This window comes from Oncorhynchus tshawytscha, linkage group LG28 (genome assembly GCF_018296145.1).
Source record: "Oncorhynchus tshawytscha isolate Ot180627B linkage group LG28, Otsh_v2.0, whole genome shotgun sequence".
In the NCBI taxonomy this organism is placed as follows: domain Eukaryota; kingdom Metazoa; phylum Chordata; class Actinopteri; order Salmoniformes; family Salmonidae; genus Oncorhynchus; species Oncorhynchus tshawytscha.
The window spans coordinates 22,241,041-22,256,481 of record NC_056456.1 but is presented as its reverse complement, the minus strand read 5'-3'; the positions used below and the strand labels follow the sequence as shown (position 1 = coordinate 22,256,481).

Below are 15,441 nucleotides of genomic sequence, written 5' to 3'. Positions count from 1 at the left end.
ATAATGGTGTCCCAGTTTATCTAACCTGCTGTCCCAGTCTACCAAATGCAAACTGAAAATCTGGTTTTGACTCAGTGGACACGTCATGCCTCCTGTGAATATGATATAAATGTTTTGTGTGTGATTAGGAAAACATCTTGACGATCTCAGAAATGTATCATGTGTTTGGCTAATATGTTGGATAGATGTCATGAGGCTACAAAAGAAAATGCAAAAGTGTCCCCCTTATTCCGGTCTGTGGTAAAGACAGGCTTAGGAAATCTTATATATTTTGTTTCTATGAAATTATCTTCATTTATGTAATCAAAACAAGCACACAAAGCGCACAGTCTTCATAATTCATAAAGGTCATGTTAACTGACTGATATGATCTCATAAAACAAAACGTACACTGAGTGTACAAAACATTAGGAACACCTTCCTTTTATTGAGTTGCACCCCTCCCCAGAACCGCCTCAATGTGTTGTTCAAAGGCACTTAAGTATTTGGTTTTACCCCTTCACCCTCTGAATGGCACACATACACAATCCTTCTTTAACTTGACCCCTCCCTTTCATCTACATTGATTTGAAGTGGAAATAACAAGTGACATCAATAAGGGATCATAGCTTCCACCTTGATTCACAAGGTCAGTCTAGAGCAGGTGTTCTTAATGTTTTGTATACTCAGTGGATCAGATCAAGTCTGTGTTAACCTTATTTTCGGCTTTTTATTCCAAAACCCCATTCATTTCCCACATAGGAATGGCTGAACGAACCAGAGGTATTAATTTCCGTTTTTTAGGACTACAAGCTGGCGAGGTCGATGGTGCTGCCCATGCACACACAGACGTCATAATGGGACAGATACAATGTTGCGTCGTCTAACTATCTCCTCCGTACTGAACGCCCTGCTATCAATATCATCTTCCGTGTTTTTGAAGTCCATCAACTCTAATGATCTGCTCCGGAAATCAATTCCATCTTGAAATGACATCACACACAACCCCTGGAGACCTTTGAAACGGCTGACACGCTCTACTACTTAAACCACGACCTGGACAAAAATGGTTGATATTTTATTGATTTAGGTCTTTTTGCATTTCTTCAGAGCACAGTAATCACACACATGGTCATGTCACTCACATCAATCTCATTGTAAAAAAAAAACAACACAACAAATATACGTCACATTAGTAACTTGTTAGACTCTTGTGACAGCCTTAATATTAATACGATTAAACAGAAACATGAACATAGTCCAAAAGATAAGCTGCCTAATATCAATTAATGTACCTTAATGTAACAGCTCAAATAAAAATAGACCTTTAATAGTACTGGTCAATCTGCTGATTGAATTCAACAAGCTATGGCTAAAGTTATAATAAATATGTGGTAAATTGTACATTTTGTGCTGTTCAATGTGCTGATTCTTTTTCAGGTTTGCAACAGATTCAGTACATTTTGTTAATGTGATCATTCTCTGTAAAAAGCCTGCATACCATTAGTAGGTTTATACTTCAATATGAAGTTGAACTCAAAGGTGAATCTTTAGCTTGCTTAACAAATAAGTAAGCAGTAAACATGTCCGACAATATCTCTCTCTGCGGAATAACCGATTGTTTTGCTGGTGGATTGAAGAAACCAGCACATTAGCAGACATTTTACACCCCAAACTGCACTCTATTTTCTATACAGTCCACTACTTTTGACCATAGAGCCCAACAGTAGTGCACTATTAAGGGAATAGGGTGCCATTTGGGACCCCATTTGGGACTTCCTACTGCTGCTGTTGGTACTGTCCCTCAGTGGCGGTATAAAAGTCATCCAGGACACTCTGGATGTAGTCAAATGTGGGCCTGTCGTCTGGCTTGCTCTTCCAGCAGGTGGTCATGATGTCATAGAGCTCGTTGGGACAGTTCTCAGGGCGGGGCATTCTATAACCTTTCTGCACTGATGTCATCACTTCACCATTGCTCATCCCTGAAAAAGGAAAACAGGAACAGAAAGAATCAGAAGTGAGAAGAAGCAGTAACTCTGAATAGCAGGTCGACCTAAATTGAAAGAAGCAAACATGACCGATTCTTATGTGGGGAATATGGTTGAGCAATAGTCAAATTTTTGGTATTTGTTAAGGCACCACAATAAACGCCATCAAAGCAAAGACGGAGGTCTTTTTCTGGAGAAAAAAATCTCTATGATCTCTTGCAACATCTTTCATTAACCAGAAGATGGCGATAAATATCTGTGCTCACCTATTATTGAGTGCATTCAAGCTCCAAATTTTGCAGCATGTGGGGAAATCAGTCTTGAGTAGCTAGTCTTAAATATGAACGTGTTTGTGTGTAAGGTTGCATGTAATTACCTGGATAAGGTATTTTTCCATAGGTAATGATTTCATACAGGAGGACTCCGAAGGACCACATGTCTGATTTGATAGTGAAGGAGCCAAAGTTGATGGCCTCTGGTGCTGTCCACTTGATGGGAAACTTAGCTCCTGTAATGGACAAACAGATGGCGAAAGAGTTTCTGACACTGATATAGGAGGAAAAACAAAGTAACGTTACATGCTTGGATTGCTGACAGAAACGTTCTTGTACAAACCAGGCCTGTATTAACTATGCAATATGTGCTGATAGCAGTTTTACTTCTGACATTGCTGATATTGACCTCTGCTTCTTGATTGGCATTAATTTTTGTTTTGTTTTACCACAGCCACAAAGTTAACACTGGCTATCATAAAAACATTTTGGCCAGTGTAATACTGTACTGACTAATTCTAGCATACACAGACTGGAAGCTTACCCTCTCTGGCTGTATACTGGTCATCCTCGATGACTCTGGCCAGACCAAAGTCAGCTATTTTACAAAGCAAACTCTCAGACACCAGGACGTTGGCTGTTCTCAGGTCACGGTGGATGTAGTTCTTTTTCTCAATGTACGCCATGCCCTCTGCAATCTGAAAAAGGATGACATTTCCCCACAGGGATTAATGAAGTATCTAAAATGGAACTCAATTGAGCACTCTACCCATCTCGGTAGAGCTTTCAGACTCTCTGACTTGTGGTGTTGTTGTTCCCATAAAACAATACTGAAAAATGGTTATTAACTAGACTCCTCTTCTTCTGACACAAATTCAGTATGGTAATTTGCAATGCTGCATAACATAGTTAATGTATGTGTTTTACATCTGGTTAGAATTGAATTAGCTACCAACCATTTGACTTGGTTAAACTTGTTGAGTACTAAGTGAGCTGAGCTGAGTGGTTGTCCAATTGCGGAAAGGGACGACTGTTTAATTCAATAACTGGCATCCTCTTTCACTTTGTCTAAGAGGATATGCAACTGTGGTTTGATGCAGTTTTCCCCAGAACTGACCATACCTCTGTCAATGGTACTGACATGGCATGAGGAATTTTGGTTTATTTTTCATCTTTTTTTAGGTAGTTTACTTCTTTGGGGAGGCACGTTATCAATGATACATGTTAATCATCATTTTGTGTATTGACTTTGATTGAAGCACATTTTTTCTTCTTCCTCCATGAGAGACATACTCTGATCGGTCTGTGTGAGGAACCACTGGATGTTTTTAGTTTGTTGCAACTCATTTGTTAAGTGAAACAAAAACCATGGCGTTCTGTTCCTCTTTCTGGTTGACCAATGGAAAAAGTGACATCAGCATCTATTTCTCAAAAGGAAACAGTCTATAAAGAGCAATGCGCTTAATCACTGAGACCGAGAGATGTAAGAAGAACAGTCATTACCTGTGCAGAAAAATCGATTAGCTTCGGTAGCTGTACTTTGCAGCCCGTCTCACTTTTTAAGAAATCTAAGAGGCTACCTACAAAAGGTAAAGAAACAAAATTGAGGGATAGAGACCAAACCAATGAAAATATAGGTGATTACAGAACACTTATGTAACTTATGTAACATCAAATGGTATGTATTGATGAAAACAGTCCATGCTGGCCACATAACAGTGTTTGAAACCAAGAGGTCTGCCTCTTGTAGGAATTGGACTCAGTGTGTGTGTGTTACCATTGGACATGTACTCTGTGATGATGTAGATGGGCTCGATCTTGGTGACGACGGCGTAGAGGCGCACCAGTCTGTCGTGTTGCAGGGTCTTCATGAGGTTAGCCTCCTCCATGAACGCCTCCGCTGACATGGTGCCCGGCTTCAGCGTCTTCACTGCCACCTTGGTCGTGTTGTTGTAGAACGCTGCAGGAGGGATTTGCTCAGTATGAAGTGTAGCTAGATAGAAATTGTACTGTTTTCTGACCTCTAGGGCCACCTGCTGTATCTTTTTGTCTTTTTTATTTGAAATACATTTTGATTGGAAGATTTGACATAAACTGGTGACATTGAATGCATACTGTCTCACGTGATTTAGCAACAAGGGAACCAATGCCAGTACTAAGCAGTGTTGATGGACTCAAGTCCAGATTTTTATGACTGGTAACTCGACTTGCTACATACTAGCTACAACAGCAAATGTTAGAGAGCTGTATTATATATTTTAGCCTTACAAATGTGCAACAGTATAATGAAATTTTGCTGTATAAAATGGTTGGACAGCAACGTATGGGACTACCAAGGAACTTGTGACTCAACTCATGACTTGAGTATAAAGGACTCTGACTCGAAGACTAGGGACTTGGGACGCGACTCGAGTAGTGCACATAGTAAATGCTCAATAAATATAATTGAGGACTTAAGCTGTAACAGTTCACAAAACAGTTTTTTTGACAGAGCTAAAAGTAGATTTTTCTTACTTTTTACCTCTGCATTGTTGGGAATGGGCTCGTAAGTAAAGCATTTCACTGTAAAGTCTACACCTGTTGTATTCGGCACATGACCAATACATTTTTATTCGATTTTGCTGATTCTGCTGAAGAGTTGTTTAAGTTTACATCCCAAATGGCACCATATTCCCTATATAGTGTACTACTGCTGACCAGTGACCATAGAGCTCTGGTCAAAAGTAGTGCACTGTGTAGGGAATAGGGTGCCATTTGGGATGCATCCTAATAAAGTTAGTATATTACTGACTAACCAGTGGAGTTCAGTCGAAGTTTGAGCATTTTGAACCCTCCATCCAGAATAGCATTTCTTTATCACATAATTCACCTTCAACTCTGTGTTTCCACCGTGCTAGCTGAACAAGCCCTGAACACCCCCATCTAAGCCTCTTTTAATTCCACCTTGTTTTTTTATAGAGAAGAGGAGACTAAACTCTCCACAGACATAACAAATGCAAGGAGGTGAATGAGAGGAAACAGGACTTTCGACGGCTCCATCTGGCTGGCTGGCTGGCTGGCTCACTGTGCCATAGGAAAAACCCTTAATGCCAAAGAGGTCAAAGAAAATGAAGCAAACATCTTCGTTTTCTTTGACCTCTTTGGCATTAAGGGTTTTTCCTATGGCACAGTGAGCCAGCCAGCCAGCCAGCCAGATGGAGCCGTCGAAAGTCCTGTTTCCTCTCATTCACCTCCTTGCATTTGTTATGTCTGTGGAGAGTTTAGTCTCCTCTTCTCTATAAAAAAACAAGGTGGAATTAAAAGAGGCTTAGAGGAGGCCCTACAGTCCATTTGTATATTTGAAATGCCAACAATTTCCTGCAATTCATCAAGGCCGAGGTGCGGGAAGGTAACACATGAATAATAACGAAATCCAATGCAAATTGGGAGTCAGACACACTCATTTCCTCTACAGATGCCTCTGATAACAGCGCCAACAGTTCCTAGTACCAGTCCCATCCCTCCTCTCTCTAAGGCTGCTAACAATCTCATAGAGACAGAAAGATCAACATTTGACTATAGCTGTCTGTCTCCGCTGCCCTACCCCTGATACTATCACTTTAATGTGTTTTAATTGCATTAAAAAAAGCAATGGAGTGGGCCTCCTGAGTGGCGCAGAGGTCTAAGGTACTGCATCACAGTGCTATAGGCATCACTACAGATCTGGGTTTGATCCTGGGCTGAATCACAAACGGCTGTGACCGGGAGTCCCATAGGGCGGCGCACAATTGGCCCAGCATCATCCGGGTTAGGGAAAGGTTTGAACGGGGGGGGGGGCTTTACTTGGCTCATCGTGCTGTAACGACTCCTTGTGGTGGGCCGGGCACCTGCAGGCTGACCTCGGTCGTAAGGGGAACAGCGTTTCCTCCTACACATTGGTGCGGCTGGCTTCTGGGTTACAAAGTGCAGTTTGGCAGGTCATGTTTCGGAGGACGCATGACTTGACCTTCGCCTCCCATGCCCGTTGGGGAGTTGCAGCAATGAGACAAGATCGAAATTGGGGATAAAAAAAATGTGCAAGCCAGTCAAGTTCTTACAACGCGGATCTCGACAAACCATTTCTGAATGGACCTCGCTTTGTGCACGGGGGCATTGTCATGCTGAAACAGGAAAGGGCCTTCCCCCAAACTGTTGCCACAAAGTTGGAAGCACAGAATCATCTAAAATGTCATTCTATGCTGTAGCATTAAGATTTCCCTTCACTGGAACTAAGGGGCCTAGCCCGAACCAAGAAAAACAGCCCCAGACCATTATTCCTTCTTCACCAAACTCTACAGTTGGCACTATGCATTGGGGTAGGTAGCATCCGCCAAACCCAGATTTGTCCGTTGGCCTGCCAGATGGTGGTGCGTTATTCATCACTCCAGAGAACACGTTTACACTGTTCCAGAGTCCAATGGAGTTGTGCTTTACACCACTCCAGCCGACGATTGGCATTGGGCACGGTGATCTTAGGCTTGTGTGCGGCTGCTCGGCCATGGAAACCCATTTCATGAAGCTCCCTTACAAACAGTTATTGTGCTGACGTTGCTTCCCCAGGCAGTTTGGAACTCGGTCGTGAGTGTTGCAACAAAGAACAGATTATTTTTATGCGCTACACACTTCAGCACTCTGCAATTCCGTTCTGTGAGCTTGTGTGGTTTACCACTTCTTGGCCGAGCCGTTGTTGCTCCTAGACGTTTCCACTACACAATAACAGCACTTAGAGTTGACCGGGGCAGCTCTAGCAGGGCAGAAATTTGACAAACTGACTTGTTGGAGAAGTGGCATCCTATGACAGTGCCATGTTGAAAGTCACTGAGCTCTTCAGTAAGGCACTTCTACTGCCAATGTTTGTCTATGGAGATTGCATGGCTGTGTGCTCGATTTTATACACCTGTCAGCAACGGGTGTGGTTTAAATAGCCGAATCCTCTCATTTAAAGGTGTGTTCGCATACTTTTGTGTATATATAGTGTATCTTTCATTGACTCACCCATCCACACTTCTCCAAATTGTCCTGCTCCCAGCTTCTTCACCATCTTGATGGACTCCTTGGAGATCTCCCAGGCATCTTTGTCCCATGGCTTCTGAGCTTCGGGTTTATCACACGGCTTCTCCAGCTTTCGACAGAGACCATCTGATTGTTCTGACAATCACACCACAAACTGATGTTGAGACATAGCAGCATGGCCTTACTATATTATTTAGACATTATATTCTTTTAGTAAATAGAGAAGTTGAAGGAAGCCAAGAGAAAATGAAATGTCTTAGTTTTGTGCAACATTACAGGTGGGCTCAAATACAGTGGTACTCACTGTAATAATGTTTTATCATGCTACCAATGTCAGGGAATGTGATTTTAGGAGAGATGTAGAAGCCTCCGTTATCCAGCGTGCGGATCTTATAATGTTTTACAGCGTTTATTCCCTGGGCATCCACATCTCTGATAGACATGGAATAACTTCCTGATGAAGAGAAACACAATCACTATCACACTCATACATTCAGACATCCAAATGCAATACAGTGAATAATATATAAAATAATAATATATTCCATTTAGCAGCTGCTTTTATCCAAAACGACTTAGTCAAGCGTGCATAAATTATTTGACGTATAGGAATCATGGACAAGTTATTTTCATTAGGGAGACATAGTTTATCCAGTGGGTCCTTACCTTTTGATGTCTCACTCTCACGAATGAGGTAAGAGCCTGCTTTGTTAGCAGGGGCCAAAAGTTGTCTTTCTGCGTCCTTCCTTGTAATATCCTTGAAAAACCATCTACGCGGAAGACAATATTATAGTGACACAATTTATACATCCAATCTTCCCCTGAAATTAATGAAATAACAGCTATGTGCTTCTATTAACGGTGGATAGAAAGCCTTGTTGGCTCTGAGAGAAATGTGCAAAAGTCATTATGATAACGACACTCACTCCTCTGTCTCCATGGTGTTTGCCTCGGCAACATAATTGGAGGGTATGAACCCTTCTTTCTTAGTGGTCAGAGACCTAGCCTTCCACCATTCACCATGCCTGAAAACAGTTATGATTCATGACGTCAATGAAGGAAGGGACACAACAATCTACTCTTAGGGGAAAAAAAGGGTTCCAAAAGGGTTATTCGGATGCCCCCATAGGAGAACCCTATTTGGTTCCGATGAGAACCCTTTTGGGTTACATGTAGAACTCTCTGTGGAAAGAGTGCTACATGGACCCCCAAAGGGTTCTACCTGGAACCAAAAAGGGTCCTCCTATGGGGACATCCGAAGGTTCTAGATAGTGTACTATTCAATGATGACACTGTAAATCATCTTTGTATAAAATGCTTGCGCAAAAAATATTCCTCTTAGTCCAACATTGTGTTGGTTTATGTATAAAATCCAACACACTCAAATGTAATATATGGAGAACAGGCACTTACTCTTCAAGAACCTTAAGCCTTTCGCCCTTCTTGAATCCCAAATCGTCTGCATGTATTGCATCATATGGGTATATTGCAATAGCTATTTTACCAGACTCGCTTTGCTCTGTGTTAGAAAAGAGAGACAGTGGGAACACACTTCTCTTGCAATCAAATGTTATTGGAATATTGCAATGCACTGCAAAAGAAATGGAACCATCATACAATATTTGCTCTGCATCATTACTGTAACAATGTGCGATAAAGAAATGCAACAAGCATACCTTCCATTTTCATGAATACCTGACCAGGCAGGAGACCTCCAGGAGGTGAGTTACGCTGTATCAAGATATAATTTCGTATCAGAACTTCTGGACAGTAGTTTGACAAAATGTTATGGCGTTATTGTACTAATCTATGAAAAATAGTTTGCATCTAAGGTGAAGAGATGGTGAAAGAGAGAAATGTGTGCTATTTCACCCATTTAAATTAAAACATAATAATAATTTGATACACTTTTCAATATTTGAAGATTCATCAACAACACACTTGAACCAATTTTGTCAGTTTCCAGGTCAGGGATTTTTGGTAATGATTACAAAAATACTGTTTCCCCTGAAACTACTACTTACTGTAGCACTTGCTTTAATGGAGGTGCGATCTCTCAAATTTACAGTTTGATCGGGACGTACTGGCTGTCGGTTCTTGCCATCAAGCACACCTCCATTCAGACCGGCATTCAGCTTGGATTTTTTACAACCCATATTGCCTATTGGGATAGACACAGAAGCTAACTTTAATGTATTGACCTCATCTTTCTCATTGGTTCATACCACAGACACACAACAAGGCTTAACTATTCATGATCTCCATATTCCTGCAAAAGGCCCATAAGGAAAGAGGGATGGGAAACATAACGAAGATGACTATCAAGACTCATACATCAAACAGAAGATTAACACTGAGTGTGTGTGTGGTGTGTGTGTGTTAGAAGTATTCATGACCGACTGTACACAAATGACCACTGCTCATAAACACAGATTACTTGTTATTAAGTAAAGTAGAACTGCAGTAGTTTGGGACTAAGTTACTATGAAAGTGGACAGCAGAGTTTCTGACTCCTGACCTGATCAGGAGTCAACTGTGCCAATACACTGTAAAATATCTAACTATTTATTTGCTGTAGTATTGATGGCACACAACCTAGCACAGATCAAAGCCTCACTCACTCATTTAACGTTTATTCATTCACAAACATTAACAGGCATTATCAAGTGTTTTTTTACTTGTTTTTTAAAAATGTCTTTCTGGATTGTTAGGCTTGGAGATGACAAATGATTCGATTTTCAGACAGTGCACATACAGAATCTGAGCAACAAGCCTGTATAAACTAAGTATGGATCTTTGATTTAGGCTCTTTGTCTGAACAACTGGGCTCAGTTAGACGTGGTCTCTCGGGAGTTAACCTCTCCTGTACTACACCACTTGATGCAGCGGTGTCTGCAAATGAATTTACACCGCAATATAGGAGCAAGTGGGTTTTGAGCAGCAGTGGTCGTGTACAGAATCTCACTCACTCACACAGTGGAGTTTGGAGCACTATACTGTAAAGGTCACAATCTTAGATATGTTACATTGTCTGCTGTGTAGATTAATACCATAGACATAAGATACAGGTAGCGGTTGTCTATCTAACAGCAGAAAACAGGGTTGTACAGCCAGCTCACTGAGGCCAGGGGTAACGCATGATTTTCTGTCACAACACGTTCACACATTCCAATGACAATGCTCCGTGTCCAGGGGAATTCTCCAAGGATTTCAGTTATAAATAATCACATCATGAGCTACAAAATAATAGAATTAACACAGTAGGCCTATTGCTTGATCCTAAACTATTGTGTTACTAACACCGAGGGAGAGAGAAATATGGATTTATTAACTAGGCCAGTCAAAATTAGACTGATGTAAGGTATTCTTCTTCCTTGACGAAACTGAACACATTTGATGTTTCCTCAAACTTTGGACCCCTAAAACAAGGCACAACATTCATTTGACCTAGTCTTGTCTTTCATGTACCCCAAATGGAAACTAAATCAGAAACTACATGTACCTTTCAAATTAGAAATGTCCTTGTTTTGCACGAACTATGGCATTTGGTTGTACTAATGCACTGTTGTTGAATGATGAGGACAATGCATTAGACCATTGAGCAAATATATATATCTATGACTAAAAAAAAATAATTCAACACCTCTAGTGCTCTGAATCAAATGCTGAAAAACAAACCCGACCACTGTTAGGTGCCACAGTGCTGTGGCTGTATTTCTAGATGATGGACAGGATACAGGTTAAGGCTCCAGACAGATTAAAATAACTATACAGAGGCTACGTGCTACTGTGGCTTCTGCACACTTCCTCATTTGACAAGCAACTGCCTTTTGCAAGGAAAAACCCTCTCTGCATAATGTATTTCTCAACCAAGTCTGGGGTTTTGGTTTCATGACAATTATTATTCTATTTTCTTTAGGAATTAATTTAGTTAAACATGCAAAAAGTTGAATTACATTGAATAATGTTGAATAAATGCATATATTGATGAAAAATAAACGTAAAGATGGAATCCACAGTTGGCGGAAACAGCGCCACTGGCCGCCCCACCACCGCTGTTGCTTTTGCTGCCGAGCTGAGGAGCATTACACAGCAGGTAAAACAAACGCAGCACTTACTGTGCTCGTCTATCCGCGAGCGATGATGTCTGAGGGGAAAAAAACAGTGTTTGTTGTTTGCAGTAACTTCTTTTGTTGTTTTAATATTGCAAACGGACGTGGCTGTTTCACCATTAAGGATTCCAGCTGTAAACCATGCCTCACACACTTGGATAGGCCTAGATTAGTGGAGGGCACAGTGCGTGTGGGCATGTGCACAGCAGGTGTGTCAATCACACCCATAGACTTCGCATCCTTGTACCTGTTCCAATATGGTGTTTATGAGAGCACAGGCAGCACCACTGAGGCCATCTCCATTTTGAAGTAGTCCATTTTCTTCTTCTACTACTTCTGAGTTGGCAAACAAACTGAAAAGTTGTATACTGTCACCTGGAGTGGGTTGTTTGAACAGGTATAAAGCCAAGTTTGGAGATTTACTGGCAATTGCAGTTATGAAATGTTTGCTCATGAGTATAATTAATTTGCTGTTCCCTCCTGGTGACCTGGATGGAATTATGTGACCCTTCCGTAACCCATATCTATCTCGATAACCATGTTTACATGTGCACACTAGTGGAAAAAAGTACCCAATTGTCATACTTGAGTAAAAGTAAAGATACCTTCATAGAAAATGATTCAAGTAAAGGTGAAATTCACCCAGTAAAATACTACTTGATTAAAAGTCTAAAATAATTTGTTTTTTATAAATACTTAAGTATCAAAAGTAAATGTAATTGCTAAAATATACTAAAAGTATAGTAAAAGTGTAAATCATTTTAAATTCCTTATATTAAGAGAACCTGATGCCACCATTCTAGTTTTTATTTATTTACAGAAAGCCAGGGGCATGCTCCAACACTCGGACATCATTTACAGAAAGCCAGGGGCATGCTCCAACACTCGGACATCATTTACAGAAAGCCAGGGGCATGCTCCAACACTCGGACATCATTTACAGAAAGCCAGGGGCATGCTCCAACACTCGGACATCATTTACAGAAAGCCAGGGCATGCTCCAACACTCGGACATCATTTACAGAAAGCCAGGGGCAGGCTCCAACACTCGGACATCATTTACAGAAAGCCAGGGGCAGGCTCCAACACTCGGACATTATTTACAGAAAGCCAGGGGCATGCTCCAACACTCGGACATCATTTACAGAAAGCCAGGGGCAGGCTCCAACACTCGGACATCATTTACAGAAAGCCAGGGGCAGGCTCCAACACTCGAACATCATTTACAGAAAGCCAGGGGCATGCTCCAACACTCGGACATCATTTACAGAAAGCCAGGGGCAGGCTCCAACACTCGGACATCATTTACAGAAAGCCAGGGGCATGCTCCAACACTCGGACATCATTTACAGAAAGCCAGGGGCAGGCTCCAACACTCGGACATCATTTACAGAAAGCCAGGGGCAGGCTCCAACACTCGGACATCATTTACAGAAAGCCAGGGGCATGCTCCAACACTCGGACATCATTTACAGAAAGCCAGGGGCATGCTCCAACACTCGGACATCATTTACAGAAAGCCAGGGGCAGGCTCCAACACTCGGACATCATTTACAGAAAGCCAGGGGCATGCTCCAACACTCGGACATCATTTACAGAAAGCCAGGGGCATGCTCCAACACTCGGACATCATTTACAGAAAGCCAGGGGCAGGCTCCAACACTCGGACATCATTTACAGAAAGCCAGGGGCAGGCTCCAACACTCGGACATCATTTACAGAAAGCCAGGGGCAGGCTCCAACACTCGGACATTATTTACAGAAAGCCAGGGGCAGGCTCCAACACTCGGACATCATTTACAGAAAGCCAGGGGCATGCTCCAACACTCGGACATCATTTACAGAAAGCCAGGGGCAGGCTCCAACACTCGGACATTATTTACAGAAAGCCAGGGGCATGCTCCAACACTCGGACATCATTTACAGAAAGCCAGGGGCATGCTCCAACACTCGGACATCATTTACAGAAAGCCAGGGGCAGGCTCCAACACTCGGACATTATTTACAAATGAAGAATGTGTGTTTAGTGAGTCTGCCAAGTCAGAGGCAGTTGGGATGACTAGGGATGTTCTCTTGATAAGTGTGTGAATTAGACTATTTTCCTGTCCTCCTAAGCATTCAAAATGTAATGAGTATTTTTGGGTGTCAGGGAAAATGTATAAAGTGAATTAGGAATATAATGAAGTAAAAGTAGTCATAAACAATTACCCCAAAAAGCTTGTATCCCGGTTTTGAGAAACCTGGATAAAATGCCTGGGATATTCTGATCTTAGACATCAAACGCAGGCTCAGTTACACATATCATGGGTGTTATGTGATGTTTCATCTGATTGTCAAACAAATTACTTCAAAAAGTAGGCTACCTGCACAGTTTGATCCACCATAATTCCATTACAATTAATTTTGATGATACTCCTTACTGGACCATATAGCCTACAATTAAACGCGTTTCTGATAAGACTTCAGTTTGTCTTGGGTGCATATTTTATGTGTTTGAAATACTGTCTGCTTGCACAGCATTGTCAAAGATAACACATTACAAGTGCATTCAGCATTTTCTCAAGAGATGATGAAAAATCATTCTCCACTCCTGTTCCTGAGACATTAACATTTATATACATTTACTGCAAGAAATGCATAATTCTGCAGGAGTTAATATGCAGGAGTTAGGCTTAGTCAGTGTTCATATTTTAGTTACTATTCCATTTAACCCATATGAACTTAAATTATGAATATTCTGTTTATTCATGGTACATGGATACTCATGAGCGGGATATCAAAGTTGCATGTAAACCGTTTATTCCGAATAAGACGTTAAGCGGGATATGAGCTACTATTCAGAATGCTGTGCGCATGTAAACGTGGTCACAGACCACACCATCGGGAAATCTGAGCCGGCTGGAGGAGGTGATGGGAACCTGCTTTTAAACCCCCATATTTTTCGGAAATAATGTGTCACTTCCAAAAACATGCAACATTTAAAACATAGGCAACGCCCTGGTTTGTACAGACAGACCAATTTCTTTAGACAGATGTTTAAGAACAATTTTAACTTGTGGACAGTATTTACATTTTTTTTTATAGCGAAATGTGGACAACGTTCCCAAACAAACTGACTAGCGTAATGTTTATAGAAATAAAATTAAGACTTGTTTGATTTTTTAAAAACTATAGACAAAGAAAATAAATAATATAGGTTAATAGAACACATAATAATATAGGCTAGATTTACCTGTCAAATTTCACTAGTTGGAGAAGCGACTGAGCGGCTAATTCAAATAAAGACAAATGTTAGTAATCCTCAACTTTCGTATGTCTTGCTCGTTATTAGAGCTGCCAGTGGACTGTGAAATTCAACAGAATGAGGAACTTCATATGCTAAATGGTTGGATTTTTTTTTTTTACTGTAACTTCCTGGTACAATGTTCCGTTTTGTCCAATGTATTTGCATAATTGCTTACCAACTGAACACATTTGAAAGTCGAGGTCATTTGAGGTCAGTCATATTTATTACATTATCTTTATGTACACTGGATTTTTTGTTTTATAAAAATCACTCTCACATTGGTACGTGGTTGCAAAGGGCATCAGTGTCTTAACGGCGCGATTTGCCAAGGCAAGAAACTCTGAGTGCAGCCCAATCCAGAAATCTGGCAGTGGCTTCTGATTAAATTCAATTTTCACAGAACCGCGTGTTGCAATTTCGATGAGGCTCTCTGGCTGTTAGCCAGCCTGCCAGCATAGTGGAGTCTGCCACTAGCACAGTCAGTGTAGTCAGCTCAGCTATCACCATTGAGACCGTGTCTGTGCCTCGACCTAGGTTGGGCAAAACTAAACATGGCGGTGTTCGCCTTAGCAATCTCACTAGGATAAAGACCACCTCCATTCCTGTCATTACTGAAAGAGATCATGATACCTCACATCTCAAAATAGGGCTACTTAATGTTAGATCCCTTACTTCAAAGGCAATTATAGTCAATGAACTAATCACTGATCATAATCTTGATGTGATTGGCCTGACTGAAACATGGCTTAAGCCTGATGAATTTACTGTTTTAA

General features: G+C 41.2%; 1 protein-coding gene across 1 annotated transcript; it reads right to left on the bottom strand.

The window, feature by feature from the left end:
* Positions 1-1,044: 1,044 nt before the first annotated feature.
* On the bottom strand, positions 1,045-14,729 carry LOC112226929 (tyrosine-protein kinase Lyn). The gene is made up of 13 exons (XM_024391611.1): positions 14,615-14,729; positions 9,295-9,431; positions 8,947-9,001; positions 8,684-8,789; positions 8,197-8,295; positions 7,937-8,040; positions 7,575-7,724; positions 7,253-7,405; positions 4,017-4,199; positions 3,743-3,819; positions 2,784-2,937; positions 2,344-2,475; positions 1,045-1,961 (listed from the first exon to the last, which is right to left on the bottom strand). The coding sequence occupies exons 2-13, from the start codon at positions 9,424-9,426 to the stop codon at positions 1,759-1,761; spliced, it is 1,548 nt and encodes a 515-aa protein (XP_024247379.1). The 5' UTR covers positions 9,427-9,431; positions 14,615-14,729; the 3' UTR covers positions 1,045-1,758.
* Between the last annotated feature and the right edge of the window lie 712 nt (positions 14,730-15,441).

Coding starts and splice junctions, on each gene's coding strand:
- LOC112226929 (XM_024391611.1), bottom strand. CDS start 9,426: ATGGGTTGTAAAAAATCCAAGCTGAATGCCGGTCTGAATGGAGGTGTG. Junction 8,296..8,683: donor AGGCTTAAGGTTCTTGAAGA/GTAAGTGCCTGT, acceptor AACTGTTTTCAG/GCATGGTGAATGGTGGAAGG. Junction 2,938..3,742: donor TAATCGATTTTTCTGCACAG/GTAATGACTGTT, acceptor ATCCTTTTTCAG/ATTGCAGAGGGCATGGCGTA.